Source organism: Macrosteles quadrilineatus, unplaced genomic scaffold, assembly GCF_028750875.1.
Source record: "Macrosteles quadrilineatus isolate MER2022 unplaced genomic scaffold, UCM_ALF_1.0 Scaffold_9__3_contigs__length_116548681, whole genome shotgun sequence".
In the NCBI taxonomy this organism is placed as follows: Eukaryota; Metazoa; Arthropoda; class Insecta; order Hemiptera; family Cicadellidae; genus Macrosteles; species Macrosteles quadrilineatus.
In genome coordinates, this window is record NW_026542602.1 from 103,908,769 (window position 1) to 103,929,112 (window position 20,344).

The 20,344-nt window shown below is 35.8% G+C and overlaps 2 protein-coding genes across 2 annotated transcripts in view; one reads left to right on the forward strand and one right to left on the reverse strand.

The window, feature by feature from the left end:
- The window catches only part of LOC129002590 (acetylcholine receptor subunit alpha-like 1), a 300,058-nt gene that overhangs the window by 213,731 nt on the left and 65,983 nt on the right, over positions 1–20,344 (forward strand). The window lies entirely within an intron of this gene.
- Positions 1–20,344, reverse strand: part of LOC129002591 (alpha-tocopherol transfer protein-like) — a 72,457-nt gene that overhangs the window by 21,249 nt on the left and 30,864 nt on the right. The window contains exon 3 of the mRNA XM_054430513.1: positions 16,843–16,990. Within this exon, the coding sequence (XP_054286488.1) occupies positions 16,843–16,990 (148 nt within the window). The remainder of the gene's footprint in view (positions 1–16,842; positions 16,991–20,344) is intronic.

The window sequence follows — 20,344 nt, forward strand, 5'->3', positions numbered from 1 at the left end:
CACCATAAACCTTAACATTGAGGTTGCTAGTGTTCAAAACACTACGGGGAGAGAATTTGAGATTATTTGGCAAAAGTTGTGGAGGTTAAGTGTAAATCTAGATAAAAGCCACGACATGCCGCTCACGAAGGGCCTCGAGGACTAGCTCCGCGTACCAAACACTCGAAAGTTTCCAGGGACTCCTTGAATGCTTCTATAGATTCAAATACTTAGTGATCATTACACAGGGTGTAATGCTGAAAATACTTAATTTTAGGTTCTCGGTCGAGAGACCAATGCAAAGATGGTTTATATTTAAATATTTACATTATTCGCGTTGACTATTTAAGTAACAAGTGAAATTTCAGTAGCTTTCCTCCCTTAATTTGAGGAAACTTAATATACTTTTAAATTTAATGAAAAACTGGCCAATTCATAAGTAATTTTTAAGATAAAATAAAAAATTAGGCTACTTGTATTTTGCAATATATTATTTCTATGTTATAGGTAATACAACTTTTAAAATATCCATGCAGCTTGATTTATTTATTCAACCTAAATTAAAACAATATGAATTTTTTAAATAAAAACAAACGCATTGGTGTCTATACAAAAATAAATCGTACCATGGTATGTCAAACAAACATTAAACATCAATGTTTTGATTTATATTAGCAATTTCTAATTGCATTGCGATGTATCAACAACCCGATCGCATAGATAGATATGAGTTTGATTGGAATTCTCAATCACCATTTTGAAGTTCAATATGTTTAATACCAAATATCGGGTGATAAAGTGCACTGGGCTCTGGGTGGTTTGTTTGTTGGGTGGTTATTTAATCGCCGCCAAAACAAATCCAACCAATCACAAACAAGGCCTGGGAACAAACTGTTTTGACGTTTTATCAGTTTAATTCAAACCAATGATTAATAGGTCAATTGTATTGTTGTGTAGTATGTATGCATATTGCATGAGTTTTCATACGATTATAAATTTGGGTTCGGTGGTTAAATATGCAAACTCTTGGGTCAAGTGTCAAACAAATATATTTTATTTATAGGAAACATTAAATATTGTATAGGAAACATTGTTTAATATATATAATACTCCTTGGCCAGTCAAATAAAAACACTACTGTATCATTTCACAGCAAATTAAAAGTTTTTTTCAATAGAAAAAATATTTTGTTGATACAGTATTTTGAGTAGGAAAATAGAATATCTATTAAATGTTTACAAGACCTTTAATAGTTTCTGTTTAATATGTATATGCATCCTCCCACCATCCTCTTACTAAAACCCTTATTAAATCCAAAAGTATTGATTTAAGTAGGAATGATAACTAATTATTGGTCAAACAAAAATTTCATCACCCTCAACAAGATAAATTGGTGGTTAAACCAAATAAAACCAATTAATAAATTAATGTGAGCTTCATAATTTTCATACAGAAATAAGGTAGTTAAAACTGACATTTTGTTGACTTTAATTCCTCAATTACGAGGAAACATAAGCTTGGCCAAAACTTTAAAAGTAACCAGCTCATAAAGCTACGTAACTAACACGTTTGTAATAAATTTATGTGAAGATAGGCAGAGAAAGAGGCTGGAACTGTAATTTATCTCAATTAATTACGCCACCATTGAAGGAGTTAAATTACTTTTTTTGCTCCTCGATAAAGAACCGGCATCGAGAATTGATGGCCTAGCTTAGGCAAATTAATTTGTTTTGTAGACCTTAAGGGTCCTAACCACCAAAGCTGTGGGATGAAGATCTTGTTTGGTTCTTGAGCCGAATCTTTAAAGTGCTTTTAAATTATTAGTTACTTTGCTTTTACGTGCAACGATAGAAGGGGAATCAATTAGTTCTCTGGACTATAACCACTTAAGGGCTTTATTCCAACGAAATGCTCTTTTTCACTTCAGCCTTTCTCGCTGTCCATGAGACCCACATTAGTTGAAGTACAATATTAATTTACATCGAAATTATTTCTGACAGTATAATACTTAAGCCAATGATTATATAGTATAGTTAGTTCTCATTTAATTTAAATTGGAATTAATTTTATTTTTTTTATACAGTAATACTATTACCTAAAAGCGCTTAAAACGTTCTATAACTCACCAATACTAGGTAAGTAGTTTTATGATTTAGTGCCTAAGGCCATGGAACACCAAATCAATCACACTTTTATTTCAGTAGCCTACTGAACCACTTTTGAGACAGCAACATATTTTTTTACACATTCATTTTTTTAGTTTATGAATGTAGAATGAAATGTTTTCAGCTGTGTAGCTTTGTTTCTGACTAAGCTGTGCTTTAGCCAATACCATACAAGCTGTGATGAATAACAGGTGGGATCTTATTTTACTGACTTACTGAAATGCACAGAATGTGTTTCTAGTATCTACAGTCCCAGCTGTAGTATAAGTCGCCGTACTGTGTTGGTCAAGTCACTTTCTCTATATCAAGGTCGTTGTGCACGTGTGTGTATCTTATTGAGGTTATGTCATGAAGGGATCTACCACTAACTACTAACTACGTACCTGGCATAATACATGCGAATCTATTTAGATGTACGCATATAAGAGAGAGAGCACTACTTAGTACATATCCTTTACGTATAAAGTTTTACAAATTCTGTATGCATACTTGTAACGAGTCCGTAGCTTATTACTTTGTTGTTAATCAATTATGCAGTTTAAAATGTATACAATATTTTGTCAGTAGAGTTATAAAAAAAAAGGCTCTCTATGAGGGCGGGTAAGGGGAGTTTGGTTTGATTTGAGAAAAACGATCATTTTAAAAGGTGGTACCCACTCTTAAATGTTCACAATTTCTTATAAATTTAATAAAACTAGAAATTGTGTCATACCTAAACTGAACACTAGTGTGTTCAGCAGTTTTGAACAATTTCACACATATACAGGGTGGGGCAATGAAAGCACCCCAATTTATAAGCTATACAAACTAAATAATTGAGCGGAGCGAGCGAAGCGAGCGAAGCTCTTATACGTCGACTCTTGTGCATTTCGTAATACGCAAACTCCTCCTAGACGGCTGAATCAATCGTTTTCAAATTTTGCATAGTGATAAAGACCATATCGGTGAGTGCCAACATCTATATGGCGTTAAAAAAGTCTCTCAGGAATCCGCCCCACTGGGTCTCAAAGTTTCAATGTAATCCTTATGGAAGCAGTATTTGACACATAAACAAAAACTTATGATCAGCTGTTGACTTTTGAATGCAGTAGATAAAGAAATAGCTGATAGCATTAATTCACAGATATTAGAACAGAAACGGTATGGATCATAAATATAATCAAATGACGTCACTAGCTTGAGGTCCGTGACGTAGGAAGTGGTGAAGGAAGTAATAAAGGTGAGCAGTCTGGAGTGTGGCTACTGTTTATGACGATTAGATTAAGGTATCTGCATTCCTAAAATTCTATATGAAGGGAGGAAAACGGGTCCGCGACGTAGGAATTGGTGAAGGAAGTAGTCAAGGCTAGCTGTCCGGAGTGTGGAAACTGTTTATGACGATTAGATTAAGGTATCTGCAATCTTTAAATGCAATGGGAAGGGAGGGAAACAGGTCCGCGACGTAGGAAGTGGTGAAGGAAGTAGTCAAGGCGAGCTGTCCGGAGTGTGGGAACTGTTTATGACGATTAGATTAAGGTATCTGCAATCCTAAAATGCTATGGAAAGGGAGGGAAACAGGTCCGTGACGTAGGAAGTGGTGAAGGAAGTAGTAAAGGCGAGATGTCCGGAGTGTGGGAACTGTCTATGACGATTAGATTAAGGTGTCTGCAATCCTAAAATGCTATGGAAAGGGAGGGAAACAGGTCCGTGACGTAGGAAGTGGTGAAGGAAGTAGTAAAGGCGAGATGTCTGGAGTGTGGGAACTGTTTATGACTATTAGATTAGGGTTTCTGCAATCCTAACATGCTATGGATAGGGAGAAAAACAGGTCCGTGACGTAGGAAGTGGTGAAGGAAGTAGTAAATGCGAGCTGTCTGGAGTTTTGGAACTGTTTGTGACGATTAGATTAAGGTATCTGCATTCCTAAAATTTTATGGGAAGGGAGGAAAACGGGTCCGCGACGTAGAAATTGGTGAAGGAAGTAGTCAAGGCTAGCTGTCCGGAGTGTGGAAACTGTTTATGACAATTAGATTAAGGTATCTGCATTCCTAAAATGATATGGGAAGGGAGGAAAACGGGTCCGCGACGTAGGAAGTGGTGAAGGAAGTAGTCAAGGCGAGTTGTTCGGAGTGTGGGAACTGTCTATCATGATTAGATTAAGGTACGGTATCTGCAATCCTAAAATGCTATGGAAAGGGAGGGAAACAGGTCCGCGACGTAGGAAGTGGTTAAGGAAGTATTAAGGGCGAGATGTCCGGAGTGTGGGAACTGTCTATGACGATTAGATTAAGGTATATACAATCCTAAAATGCTATGGAAAGGGAGGGAAACAGGTCCGTGACGTAGGAAGTGGTGAAGGAAGTAGTAAAGGCGAGATGTCCGGAGTGTGGGAACTGTTTATGACGATTAGATTAAGGTTTCTGCAATCCTAACATGCTATGGAAAAGGAGAAAAACAGGTCCGTGACGTTGGAAGTGGTGAAGGAAGTAGTAAATGTGAGCTGTCTGGAGTTTTGGAACTGTTTGTGACGATTAGATTAAGGTATCTGCATTCCTAAAATTCTATGGGAAGGGAGGAAAACGGGTCCGCGACGTAGGATTTGGCGAAGGAAGTAGTCAAGGCTAGCTATCTGGAGTGTGGAAACGGTTTATGACAATTAGATTAAGGTATCTGCATTCCTAAAATGATATTGGAAGGGAGGAAAACGTGTCCGCGACGTAGGAAGTGGTGAAGGAAGAAGTCAAGGTGAGCTGTCCGGAGTGTGGAAACTGTTTATGACGATTATATTTAGGTATACACATTCCTAAAATTCTATTGGAAGGCAGGAAAACGGGTCCGCGACGTAGGAAGTGGTGAAGGAAGTAGTCAAGGCGAGCTGTCGGGAGTGTGGAAACTGTTTATGACAATTAGATTAAGGTATCTTCATTCCTAAAATGCTATAGGAAGGGAGGAAAACGGGTCCGCGACGTAGGAAGTTTGGTTGGGAACCGTTTGGGCAGTTAGATAAATGTATCTAATACTTAAATGCTATGAGAAGGGAAGGAAACAGGTCTATGACGTAGGAAATGGTGAAGGAAGTAGTAAGGCTTGCAGTTCAGAGTGTGGGAACTGTCTTTTACATTACATTAATGTATTTGCAATCCTAAAATGCTATGGGAAGAGAGGGAAACAGGTCCACGACGTAGGGGGTGGTGAGGTAAGTAGTAAGGGTGAGCAGTGTTGAGTGTGGGAATGGATTAATGTATCTGCAATGCTAAAATACTATGGGGAGAGACTGAAAACTGTAGGTTAAAATGATTACCAAGCACGAATCGATACATATTTCGATACATGCAACTGTTTACAATAGAAATTTACAACTGAGTTGACAACAGCTGATTTTTACCCCATAGAGGCTAAAAACGATTTTTACTCCCTAAAGAGTAATAATGCTACTTTAGACCCGCAACGACTGTTTTTACTGCAGTATGACAAAAACAATATAATAAGAACCCTTGATGACTCCGCTCAATTTTGTGGATGCCTCTGCGAACGCCACCTAGTATTCACCCTATAGATATAAATAGCACATGAAAACACAGCTTATCTTTTGCCATTTTAACTTAACAAAGTCGTTTGCCATTCCTTGTGAACAAAATCCTGCAAGTGACGTCCTTGTCCTACTTTACATTCCTTTCAATGCACAACTCCATCAAATACTCCTCCAGCATTTCTTCAGGTTCACTTTAGCTTTTGGACGATTCTTAGCTTCAGTTCAAGCAAATTTGTGGGGTGACTTTGAAAAACCACGAACTTCAAGTAGCTTACTAGAACAACCCCCCCCCCCCCCCCAAAAAAAAAGGAGCCAACGTAAAGCTTTCCTGGAAAATCCCTTTGGACTTTGAGTTACTGCGACTCGCACTCTTTCAACATTTGATGGTATACAAAGAGTTTCGCGGCACCCACCGATTATTTTTTAGGTTTAAGAGTTTATCCTAAATAATTTGACCCAGTTCACCATTGTTTTCCAATCGGGAACAGCGCCATGTTGACCAAGGATGGAATGTGGTCCAAACAATCTCTGGGTTTTTGCACAGGAATCACTATTTTTAATATACGTTTCCACGCCAAAATCTCAGTGTTAATAGCCTCAGGCATAAATGGCATAGTTTGATGGATGTTATAAGCACAGCTGATCATTCGTTGTTGCAACAATTAACATGTGAAAGCTAAAACAAATTGTGGCGTTCTCATTGCCTCACCCTGTATAATACACCGAAAAAACTGGTATGAAAGATTTGCCTCTACTAAAACGAATAGATTATTTACATAAACACAATGTTAACATGTGAAATATGTAACTATTTGGTGGCAAAAAAGAAAACTTTTCCGTGTTAAATCAAATAGATATCTACTTAGATAGATTATCAAATAGATCATCCGATAGCATTTCAACTAGAGCACAGTTTTGTAGTTTTCAAGTCAGAGGTTAACAAAGACCAAGAGGAAATGGATGAACGGTCAAGCTTTAATTTTCCCGTCTCTGTGGACCGATTTCTTCAACCCGGTCCAACAAAACAAACTTAACATTCTTTGTCCTAAATACGAGAGTAACCCAAGCATTTAAGATTGAAATGTTTATGAGAAACTATTGCAAACTGCGGTTAATTACAGCTGTTCAACCCGAGAAATTACGTCGTTTTGGATGATTTTCTTTGCATCGCTGCATTAACGTCTGCTTTGCATTCTTCATAGCTCTAAAAGTAACAATTGTTTTATTATTCGTACGATTACATTTACTTTGGTGTGAAGATTTCGTTCAAAATTGGTTAAAGTCTACTTTTGTATTCTAGATTTAATACCACAAAGAAACTGGTTAAAATGACTGTCAGCTTGTTTTCTCCCATTGTTCGGACTTCTAAACATCAAAACGTGTATCTATATACTGGGTGGCGCATAAAGAACGCATGGATTTGAGTTGAGTGGTGAGAGCAATAGGAGCGTAGTGGAGGGACTGGGCCTGGTTGTTTTGTAGGTTATGGTGTCCAGTTTTAGTAGCAATGGTGCAGTGGTCCGTGGTACATCGCATTTTTGCGGTAGAACATTTATTCGAAAGTAATTAAATCTGTTAAAACTGTTCAACGGCTTTTCTGCACAAAGTTCAATGTTCTGCGAGTCCTGAAAAAAGTACGGTAAGGCCCAAAAATAACGAAAGCTACGCCAAACGTTAAGTTTCAAATCGTGCAGTGGTTTTTGATGCGATTCTTTTGGGTCTTCTGCTGCCAAATAGTGCCAGTTTTGCTTATTGACATAACTATCCAAATGAAACTGCGCTCCATCATTAACATCATACACAAAACGCCATCAGTGGTGAGAACATCAACCATTCTCTCTAAACAGTTTCCATTTTCGTAATCACGTTCATAAATCTTCTGTACGATCATAATTTTGTAAGGATGTAATTTTAACTCATCTGTCAGGTTGCCCTGCAACGAGCGTCAAGACAAGCACACAGTTGGAGCGCATCGCCAAGTGTAACAGACGCCCTTACTCTGTCGACATTTTGTGGATTTCGGGCCGTGCAAGGACAACCAAACCACTTCTGCTTCATAACTGATTCAGTTGTGCGAAAAGAAGCTATCCAACAAAGTATTGTGTTGCGATCGGATTTTGTTTTGAACCATTGAACTGTGCACGGAGAAGCCATTGAACAGTTATATCAGATTCATTATTTTTGAATAAATGTTCTACAGCAAAAACGCGATGCGCCAGGTCGATTGTACCATTACTACTAAAACTGGACGCTCTAACCTACAAAACAACCAGGCCCAGTCCCTCCACGGACGCTTTTATTGCTCTCACCACTCAACTCAAATCCATTCGTTCTTTATGCGCCACCCAGTATAAAGCCAAAAGTGCCCATGAACTTTTAAGAAAGCTACAAGTCACACCCCCATAAACCATATACTTAAAATGTTCGTCATGACGAGAAACCTTGCGCAAAATTATCCATTATTTCATAAATTGTCCCATAAGGTCGTAATTGCTTTCCAAAGGGAACTTGCCATTTACCTAATGTTGTAAATACCTCAGCTGTTATTATTTGTTTGCATTACCATTACTGTATTCTGTTTTGTTTATTTCATCTTAACTTAACCAATCAATAGTTTTATTAATACTAATGTAGTAAAACGGGGTGGAGCCCGTGGGTAACAGCTAGTTTCGGTAAAGCTACAAGTTTTCAAGATATAGTGTGTATTTTTGTGTTTGCTTTATTATAGTTTTGAACAACTTTTTTATATTTGTATGTTTATACTACTAATTTACTGTACATAAACAATTCTTGTGATACAAATAGAAATAGTGATTACACTGTAAACAAATTAATACCGTACTAAACAATCTCAGAGACCAAAACAAAACTAATTGTGAGTAAACATTCAATATTTTTTTATGTATCCCTAACAGTCTAAAGATGGAGTGTGTGTTTTCCCATATTTTGTGTTCATAGCTAAGTTATTTCTCACATTTAACAAATAGTTAAAAATTAAGTTGAATTTTTTTAAGGTGAAATTTCTTAAAATTTACTTTTTGATATGCAGTAGGCTCCAAGCTGGTACAAAACAGATAGCTGTCACTTAATATTTAAATCATAAAAATGACAGATACTATGTTTAAAACCATTTACTGAATATTGATTCGGCATGCATTTACCTGCTAGTATTCTATTGTGAACTTATGCTCACTCCATTTCGCTTTTTAAAATATTATAGCACCTTTTTTATTATCTGTAATTTCACATCACCGTACATTTTCCTTCTGAAAATTCCAGAAGAACACAACCTGCCTAACAATGAACTTGAGCAGGATCAGCGGCTGAAGGCCAATGCCACGATGAGGGTGGTTTGATGATAAGACACTATTAATCAATGATAAAGAGTAATGCGATGTCTCATGAGATCGCAGCCTAACAACTGATTAATGATGCGCAATGTGATTAATCTGACTTAGATTTGGCCTTGGTCAGGAAAACTACGTAGTGTATTCTTTCTTGCTTCTCGTTGTTAAGAATTGAGACGGGTATCAATTTATATTGGGGGCAAGGGGAGTCGGTTTCCGTTATATTTTTCTGAGCCACATTTAGGTTTTTTCCGGAGTAGGCCTATGGTCCAAATTCTTTTATTTTTAAGGGTTTTAAGCTTATTTTTTTCGGACTTCAAGAGCTATTAAGCATTTATTCGTATAATTAATTGAATAAAGTGAAATACAATGTTGCCTCGATATAATTCACAAAACTTGAGTGTTGTAATTAATTGTAAGACAACGCACACCCGACTCCTAGCAAACTTCTAAAGAAAAGGTGTTAATTATTTTATATTTTACGAAATCCATAGCCGTTATTCCCTTTGAACTGTGGAGGAAGCACTTATACTTTGTTTTTCTTTAAAAACTAGAGCTTATATTTTAATTTGTAAAACTTCTTACCAACAGTGGTAAAAATTACACAATAGGCCTAATGTAAAATATTGTGTATGACCATGGGAATGTTCTAAATTTAGGTTAACTGTGATTTATGAATTTCCATCCTTAGTTAACAGCATATACTCTTGATGAATAAATACCCTATACCATTACTAAACAATCCATTGGGTATAAGATACAATTCCTATTTATCGATTGGCCCAGTTACCCGTTTCGCTTGCAAGATAGAACGATCGTGGTATACCAACCTCAACCTTAACCAAGGACGGTTCTTCGGCACTAAACATTCATTATCGGAACGTACGGCGATTCCCAATGGTCAACCGCCCTAACTGCGATAAATGTTGCTCTTGACTCGCAAACAAATCTTCACAAATTCCTTTCTGAGAAAGGAACATTCAGAAAGCATTTCTAAGAAATTAGTCTAATTTATTTATTGATTTTGAATCATATAAACACAATCTTAGAATCCTAGTAAAGCATAGTTTCAATATGTTGAAGTTGATGTGCACACTATTAGTATACTAACGGAAGACTATTATATTATTAATGACAATACAAAGATTCAGTTTACATCGAAATAATTTGATTTAGAAATTTTTTTGTTTTCCCCTTTAAATTTTAGGTTCTACCATGGCTGATAGTGTGTTGACTTTGAATTAGGATATTAAGAAGGAGAAAAACTATTTCAACCTACTTACTCAACTCATAAAACTTCGTTTAGAAAAAGTCGATCTGGTTTGCAGCTTCCAGAGAAAGTTTGGCTGCTAACCTAGTTTCTTTCGTTTCCCTGTTTCTAGCTTTTTATTTGTAGAAATATTTGTTTTATTCATACAACATATTAAGATAATATTACCGGGGGACAATATTATTATAGTAGTTTACAAAACAATTGCGTAAAGATTGTGTTAACGACACTAGTAGAAAATTTAAGGTACAAGCCTTGGCGAGTGCCTTAAATATTTCTACGAGTGTCGATAGCACTATTTACGCCAGTTGCGTACACTACTTTACCTACGACAGTGTTTTAATTACTAAAAATCACTACTCATAACTTCTAAGAGAGGTTGCATAACTGACAGTGATGCAACGAAACATTGTACCAAACACTAATTGCACCACTCAACAATTAAATTGGCCTGAACACATGATTAGTTGAGGTTGGAGTCATTTACAATTTTATTTCTTCTCTCTCAATCCGTTACCCGTGTTGTTATGAGTAAAACTATGCTGTTATGAAATTAAACAATGCTGCTATGTGAAACTTTTCAATTCTAAGAACTGTACTGAAACAGCTACTTTAAAAAACGGTCGCAGGTAATAATTATTTATATGCTTTATAGTGACTGTAGGAAAAATATAATGTGTAACACGAGTGCAAAAGGCCTTTGCTGCACTCGAGATCATTCCACACTCGCCTGCGGCTCGTGCGTAAACATTGCTCTCGTGTGCAGCAAAGTGCCACTTTACCCACTAGTTACACAAATAACTATATTTTACTGTTCAATCAACATTTGCTAGCAGTTATTATTTCCTCAGTAATTCGGGGATTAAGTTTTGGTAGGAGAGGGCCAAGTAAAATAATCTGTATTTGATCGGAACTATTTCCCCATATTTCAAGTAATCTTCAATGTAACCTTTGAGTAATAGTAGCAACACATATTTTCCCCTTGTACTGTATATTGTAATTTGCTAATATACTGTGGATGGCTTATTATAAACACATGCTACAAGTCTTTTATCTTTTGTTTACTCTTCCAATTGTTGTTTTGTTCAACAAACATTATTACTTGGCAACCCATAAGGCCAAAGTAAAAACATTTGACCTTCAATTTAATTTTTTACGTAATTAGATTCTTGTTAGCAGTTTTAACTGCAGTAAACACGTTTCCGGGCTAGATATAAATTATTTACAACGTTTGAAAGGAATCGTCGAAGCCGTTTTCGAGATCTCTGTGCAAGCATACATACAAGCAAACATTGCTTGTATAGGATTTAACATGTTAATAAAACCACTTCAATCTCATTTTTAACTGTCGAAATTATGTTAATTATGATAGGACTGCAATATTACAGAGATGGTTAAATTTGTCTTAAAATGATTTACAGGTTTATCCGAATACATATTTACCATCTGGGCCACACGGTATTGACCGGTGAAATTGGAATTGTTTCCCCACACTTTCCACTAAACCCGAAACCTTCTAGATGATCATTTACATTAGGGCCAAGTTAGTAGTAGGCCCCGAAGCTGCTAACGGGATAATATCCGCAGTATGCTGGATAGGGGTTGTCAAGAATGTCTCCCCAGAGAGGCATTTATCAGAAGTTTGGAGTCCCGGGTCTCCTGATCATCTCAGTTTCTGATGATGATGGTTCCACAACCATAACCATATCATGAGAAAACTGTGTCATTTAATATTTTTATTGAGGATTATGTGCAAGGGGTCTCGAATGGACGCAATTTTACGTAACGATAAATGTTTAATTGACAAGCTAGCATTTGTCTACTAAACAAAACTCGATTGATAAATGGATTGGCATAAAGGTTATACGTCTGTTTAACTGATGTTTGTATTTGATAACCTTATATTGGCTGCGACTATGTTTATAAGTTTCGCCAAAATTATATGTTATATTTCAGTAATGTTTGGGTAGAGAAAATCATGTGTTGCATAAAGCAGAATACAACTTTAAGGTTTGTTTTATCGCACTTACACAAGTTTTTGCTTTATAGTTTAATAACGCGTTCGGTAACGGGTAGATGTAAAATTTATTGTTTTAAATTTCATTAAAATAAATTTATATGATTTCCGAAGCTTTTTTAATTTTAATCACCGTAGTTGCACGAAAGTAAATGAATTGATACGTTCCTTTTACTATGTATCAACTGAATTATGAACTCACTATAGTGAAAAAATAATGAACTTCAGTATGGATTTCCATTTAAACAGTCTCATATTTTCGTTTCAACCGCTTTCTGTTTAAAGGGCAAGTATCGATCGATATGTTTTCATTACTGTCTTTGCGTCTCCTCATTCATCAGTAAATTGCTAGATAAATCAGCTTGTTCAACGTTTGATGAACCCAATTCATCCGAAGTATTAAACACGGAAGCGCCGCTGTGTATAATCAATCTATGTTACATTCGCTGATTGTCTGCAATCGCCAGATTTATGTATATTATACCAAACGTGTTTATGATTAACTTGTATTTTACTGAATTTGTTTTCTATCCTGGACAGAAAACCCAAAAGTTTTTTGGAATACAAATTTTGTTACAGCAATTGTTTAGTTAGGGGTTAAAAAACATAACACGGTAAAACACATATTTGGAGGTAAAATATGTAATCGAAATCGGTGTACCGTCAAAGACGTCTGTAGTTAAGACCTTTTATAGGCTTTAACTTAAGGTTTGGCCGAAAGTTTAGGGTTTGAGGCTCAGCCTTAAAGAACGTTTTAACAAGTTGGCGAACAGTTTGTTAACACTTGTACGTATAATCGTCCAACCTCCCCCTCCCCCCTTCCAAGGAGCAAGTCCTATGATTCAATGGGACCTGCCGCGCGTCGCGTTGAAGTGAAAGTAGACGCATGTAACAGTAACACGGTCAGCTGACTTCCGCCACCACCTAACCTACTTCCGGTCACTTACACTAAACCATAGAACATCATAGTGTACGTCATAGAGTTCGTGCCATATGTGTCCACACATTCGGGTCTATAGTGCGTTCGCGCTGTGCATACTTCGGTGATTTTAACCAAGTGTTTAAAGACTGTTAGTGCCAATTAGTACAATCAATGAATCCTTTAAAACGTTTTACGTACACTTGGGTGCGTTTACAATACTTTAATGTTTGTAAAGTGTGTTTATTTTAGTGGGTGTGCTCATTCAATACCAATTTCCACTATAGTGAAATAAATTACCGTATCCCCTTCCACTGAAGAGGTCCTATATTATTCATACCTAGTTACCTAAGTCACCAGTGAAACAATTACTTCATAACGTTATAAAATCAATGCTATGCAAAAAGTACTGAACAGCCAAAGGATATTTGGTGAATTTCCGATGAATAGAACCACTTTAATGTATACTAATGGAAGTTTCCGGCCCAATAACAGTATTATAGTTTAACGGTAGTTTTACAGCCTCAAAATATGTTGGTCGTTTGATGCCTCATAAACTGCACCTGGTGATAACGACAGCTGAACAGCTATAACATTTTGGTCAATTTTGTCAACAACCATAAAATTGGACAAACAAAAACATAACTCATATCGTAGACTTAGGTGAAAACAGCTCTCAAATAAGGTTTTAAAATAAGCGGACTTGATGTTCGAAAAATAAAAATGCCTTTCTAATATGATAATAATATGCAAACTGAGAAACAAACTTGGTCCTTATCAAAAACGTTTGATCATATTGTGACCTTTTTACCATATAGGAAGGGTAGATCCTATTTTTAATATAAAGTTTATGATAGTTTAAAACTAGGTCAAGCTGTCATTGAACGTTGAGCTTTTATTATAGAGGCCTGGTAACAGTTGGTCAGAATCAAAAGTCAGTAACACAGCTACACAAGGCGTCTCAATTTATTCTACACGCAATACGCATCCTTCCCTCTTCCTAGGGTTCAAATAGACCAGTTGTTCCCTATTTAAATGGTAATAAGTAATAATCAAAAATCTTCCTTTGACACAAAAATGTAAATATGTCAACTCACAAAATATTGACAGAATAACCGATAAGCAAAAAGAAATTCCACGATTGGACTTTCGACACTAAAACTTGGAGAAGATAGGAGTGAATCTTAATGGATTTTCAGATATAACGAGTTCTCCAGGTAATCTTCTGGCTAGAGCTACAATTTATGTCAATCCTAAAGCAGGAGGTTGCCATTATGAAGAAACTTGGAGTCAACGGACTCCATTGGAGTTTGTCCTTGTCCCACATGTGCCGTGCTCTTTGGTCCGGTTCTGTCAAAGTGCACACGTGAAGTGGTCGTTGCAAACTACACTGACACATGGAAGGCAAGTGAAATGCTTAGATCTTGCGAACTCCAAATTAGTAATGAATTTAGGTCATGGTCAGTGACATAAGGAAATCAAAATAGTTTAAAGGGTTTTACTCAGTTTTGTTGCTTAATGATTGGTTTGGTCTTGAGGTTGTAAAAGCTATCCAAATAGGAGTCTAATGGTGTGCCTCACCTTGCTCTAATAGGTCATGGGTCCTTAAACTTCAATTCTTTATTGTGAACTGTTATCAAAAGAAAATACTTAACTTCATAGTTTTTGTTTATAATGCCCCTAAGGACATTATACTAGATTTTGACTGTATACTCATATAAACGTATGAGATATTCAATACCAATTTGAGTGTGATGGCCAAAACCTCTCACACGAAGTGCAAAATGCTATGGGGATTTAGGGCAAAATGAATTAGTAACTTATCAGTCTGTCGACGTGTGTGTGATATTTACTGTATATGCAGGTGTGTGTTTGATCGATTTCTATAGATGTTTCTTGTTGTCTGATAGTTTCATAACACAATTGACTGTTTAGCCACTGACTGTCTGTTTTTTTGTTTTTTTTTTACTGTGAACCCATTGGAATAATTTTCTATTAAAACGCAAACATTTCGTACGTACAAGCTAGAGTTGTTGAACATTTATAGATTTTCGAGTATTAAAAATTGGAATGAACGATCGCATTTTTTAAATTATTCTCTCTAGAATATTTGAACAAATATGAGACTAGTTTATTATTACGTACTTACAAACAAAAATGTATAATTAAATGTAAACTGCATTTATCTAAGACGGTTTTATTGTTTGATTATTATTTATCACGTAATAAAAAAACTTATCCTCTGGAAAAAATAAAAACGAGCACTTACTTACTACCTATACTACATAAATGATAAAATTTCTAATCATTTACTCCTCAACAGCCATCGAAAATCCCACTTCACAAAGTAGACAAATTTATAATCGATCCAGTTTCCAATCCCGTTTGAAGTGATTATGATATACGGTTTCAGAAGTAAGCTGAGACAGATTTATCTTTAGGGTGTCTTAGCTATCTGCAGCAGGAGTTTCTGATAAGGACAAGCTATTTATCACAGGCTTCCGCGAGATTGTTTGATGAATGTATCCCAATTAGAGTCTCTTGACACCCTAAACTCCTTGGAGAGGGTTTCAAATTTATTTGAGAAAAATGTTCTCTAGATTAAGTTGTACTTTTTAGTTTATGCATGACAAATATTTTTATGTGTATATTTATGTGTGCAGCCTTCTTTGATTTCTCGAGTTTTTGTAAATTAATATATTTTGTTGTTTTCATTTAGTTTTGGTTAATGCAAAACCCTTTGAAATCATTGTACTTTAATGGTTTACTCAATAGTACTTCCTTCCTTAAATACTTGTACTTTAAATATTGAAGAACATTTCTTTCCTCGGATCAGTCGGTAATGTGTTTGACCACAATTCTTGGGCAGCGATGTGGTAGGTTCGCGTTCTTGTCCTGCAAGTCATTCATGCACTGTACCGACTCACCCCCTGCTTTGCTGGATACACGGCCCAAGATCTACGTGGATGGGCGAATGCAGAGTTAAAATATACCGCCAAACTCTTTAGGCTGTACCCACTCTTGTATTCATCAAGTTATCTAAGTTAATGCTCGGGATTTTGAACGTCGTACCTAAGTATATTTTAAATTACTATTGTTGGCTTAAACCTTTAAATTTTGTATATAAATATATCAAAATCCCGCGTTAAACAGCTTAACAATAACAATTAACTTAGTTTAATTGAGCTACCGAGAGCGTGCGCTAGTGTACACTACTGCTTTCTGTCAAATACTAAAACTTGCAATAAAACCAAACTATAAGGACATCTTATTGTGAGCTATATCATCTCTAATATCACATATACGGGGGAGCGAGCTGGCGTAGTGGTTAGAGCGCGGGACTTCAGTCCGTGAGGTCCCGGGTTCGATCCCCGTCAAGTTACCAATGGATTTTATCTAAGTGATAATGCCGCAACCCCTAGGTCTAGCCTGAAGTAATGTGAAAAACAATCCCAGGCTCGTGCCTAGCGTCCTAGGACAAAAAAAAAATCACATATACAACACATTACTAAAATCTAAAGATACATTTTCAGATTTTATAATTGGAAATTTTCAATGTATTTAATCTAAAAGGCAAAGCTTAAACTCACGTAGACCTTTAACCTAGGAGCATACATTTTTTTCTATTCCTTACCTCCCCTGATGATGGGCAGATGTGGTTGTTTCGCCAGCCATTCCTTGAGAGCTGTGATATCCTGGCTGACTCCTCGGGACGTCATCCCGTACTCCCGGTACACCCGCGTCCGGGACTCCGACGACTGCTCCAGTAGCTTCATGGGCATCTGGAACAGCGGGAATACAGGAATAAATTCAGCTTAGAGAAGATTTTTTTCAATTTTACAGACATTAAAGATAACCTAGTATGTCAGTTTTTTTTTCGATTATATGTTAAGAGATTTTTCATTGCACTGTTTTGACATTAAAGATTTTTTAAGTTCTTGCTTATATGACAAAAAAGTGCATCTAATAAAGAAAGGTTATAAGGGTTTTGTTCATAAAGACGATTGGACTATATTAATTTATTTATTCGAATTGTATACATTTTAGGCATCTGTCCAATTACAATGTAACTTTTAATTTATATTTAAATAATTCAATTGAAATAAAAATCCATCCACTTCCAATCTTATAAACCTATGATAAATTAATGGTGGGCAACCAAACAGGCTCTTTAAAAAAAAAGAAAATCTTTAAAATTCCTCTGATTTCAAGCTTATTTAATTTTTACACCAAACCAGAGAAATAAGCACGATACATTTTGCGTTGTAAACATTTATTACTTTATGATAAAAGCTAAAACTATTAAATGTTTTCAATTTTATTGTTAGTTGGACGAATCTAAAATAAATACTGGGATATAACTGCATTTTAGTGAATACGGATAAAGGAGAAACTTCATATAGACCACTTAAACCTGTTCTATAAACAACTTCTATTCTAGGAAACTTTCACAAGGACTAAACTATAATTTCTTAAGTAGCCAGAAAGTATGTATACTCAATCAAAATTAATCATACACTCTGTATATGTTTATTAAAAACAAAAATTGAAGCTTCCATCAACAACTGTTGCATTGCTTCTAAATCTAAAATAGCTCTATGGGCAAAATAAATTAACTTTTTTATGTTTTTAACTCGCGTAGAGTTTGTATAAATAATAAAAACTCAACAATATATTATTTCTGTTAATGGTTATACGAATTTGAAATTCACCAAACGTAATCTGAGATGCAAGGCAAGGAGCCAAAATTATACGACAGACCCACCGTAGATCTTGGTTTATTTTAAATACTTAAAGCCCCATATGTCATCCCCATATCCCTAGCAAAATTTATTGCTTTGCGCATAATATATTGATTAAGTTGAGCCACTCTGGTTGTTTTAAGTCAATTAACTAACGGTAAGTTAATATTCGATTAAAAATGCTTTTGTAATGCTGTATATTTCATATTAAACTATTGAAGACCACTGAGAATCAGTTATTTTGAGCTTAATGTAGAAAAATTATATCCAATATTTACTTGTAGGCAATTAAATTTTAGAAACCAAATGCATGCCAGAAAATTTTGCGTAATTATTTGTTAGGCTAGAAAATATAATATTCAAACGTAGGTATAGTTTTCCTTATGTTTTCCAAACAATAGACTTTTATTGGTCGCTTTTAAAAGCAAATGTTTAACTAAGATTGTTAGACCACATTAAGTTATCTTTAGACATTTATTATTATCGCAGTAAAAATCTGACGGGAAAGAGACTTCAATGTTGAGAGGAAATTTAGTTTTAATACATTGCAGTGTTAGTTTACGAAGCAAGTACATTTTTGTAACTTGATGCACAATAAGACTGATAAAAGATATGGGTAAATATTCATATGTATAAATTCCTGTCAGTTCGACAGGAATTTATTTTTCACCACACTATGATGTTTTTGGCTGTATTACATACGTTAATTGGTGGCTGAAAGTTACATTTTGCTGGCCATGCCAGCTGTCATCGTAATTTGGGGACCGAGCAGGTTTTTACAGGCCGGGGCCGCAAAATCAGCTGTCTGCTTACTTACTTAAAACATGAATGCATTTTAAATACACAATCAAAATCCATAGCATTGCAATAGAATTGTGTTATTGTCACCGTTGCCTAGCAACAATTTATTTTTATTTTTGCTGATTCCTCAAATTTTTCTTCACATAACCTTATAGTTGTAGTTGTGTTGACTATCAGTGTGCATTATTATAGTGGTGAATAGTGGTAATAGGGTAAAGTGTGATGAAAAATAGCGTTCGCACCACGGACCGAAATGGTTTTGCAGCTCTCGATCGATTTAAGTTCTCGACTTCGTCTCGAACTTAAAAACTATCTCGAGCCGGCAAAACCCCATTTTCGGCCCTAGGTACGAAATATACTATTTATAATATTTTCGACTCAAATATTTTTATAAAGAAAACTATTTTTGATCGGCTCCAAATAATTTCAGTCGTTGATTTACCTCGCGTTACTTTTCTTTATTAGTAAACTTGAATTAAGGTTAAATTTACTTCGTCCGTACTTTATAAACCTATTCTACGCAGTCTTTTTCCTCACACAATCCATAAACGGTGCAATTTCCCTAATCAAACACAAAACCTCTGAGCCAACCAAACGACAAAAGACACAGTACATTTAATCAAGCGAGTTTCTAGTAACAAATTCAACAGTGTGAGCCCGACAAACAGCCAGTCGCAGAAAGACAGAGGGCGATGAATACAGAAGCAAACAGACGAGCTCAAACACGTCTGTTGTAGTGCAAACAGAGACGCGAGCAAGTATTTCGGCAAAGGGATAGTGACAGGTCAACTGTGAAGTTTAGCAAAGAGCATTGTTGATGAGTTTAATGGATTGGGGCAAATATTTGACTTTGCGAACAAATATATTCTATCACCAGCTGGAAGACGGAGTTGACCTTTTTCTTTGGAATCGTTTAAAATGCGTATTTGAAAAGACATAATGAGAAATGCTATTTTCATTCCAAATTTGTATTGATGGACATATGATTTATTAATAATAGTGATCTTTAAATTATTGCCGTAGGCAAGTGTGGAAAGTTTCTCGAGTGCAGCATAGGCAGTTTGCACTCGCGTTACACAATTTTTCCTACAGTCACTATAAAGCATAGAGATAGTTTGTCTTTCAAACACTGTACAATATATTTTTAGGTTAGGTTAAATCCAAACATTGAACGAAATGGGAAACGCTGCACCAGCTGATCGTAGTCGAAATATATTTAAAAGTTGCCAACTCATTTTCAAGCGCACACGCATTACGTGACACGCATAAAAAAGCACGCATTTTTTGTTGTTTGGTTGGAATACTGGTGTGCAACAAAAAAAAACTGTGAAATAAAAGTAAGTAGATTCAAGTAATTATCAATTTTCTGTTTTATAATCAGTGCAAGGAAGGCCACTTTGTCAGGTGGCTGTAGTAACATGATTTTAATGGCCCGAAATTGAACAGTATTTAAATTTGCTTATGGAACTGTCTAGATCATATGTTTAATAGTATAGGACTCGGGTCAGCAACGTAATTTTTTTGTTTATGATCCATGCCGGTTCTGTTCAAGTATTCGTGGTTGCTGGTGAGTGGTGAGTGTTTATATTGTCG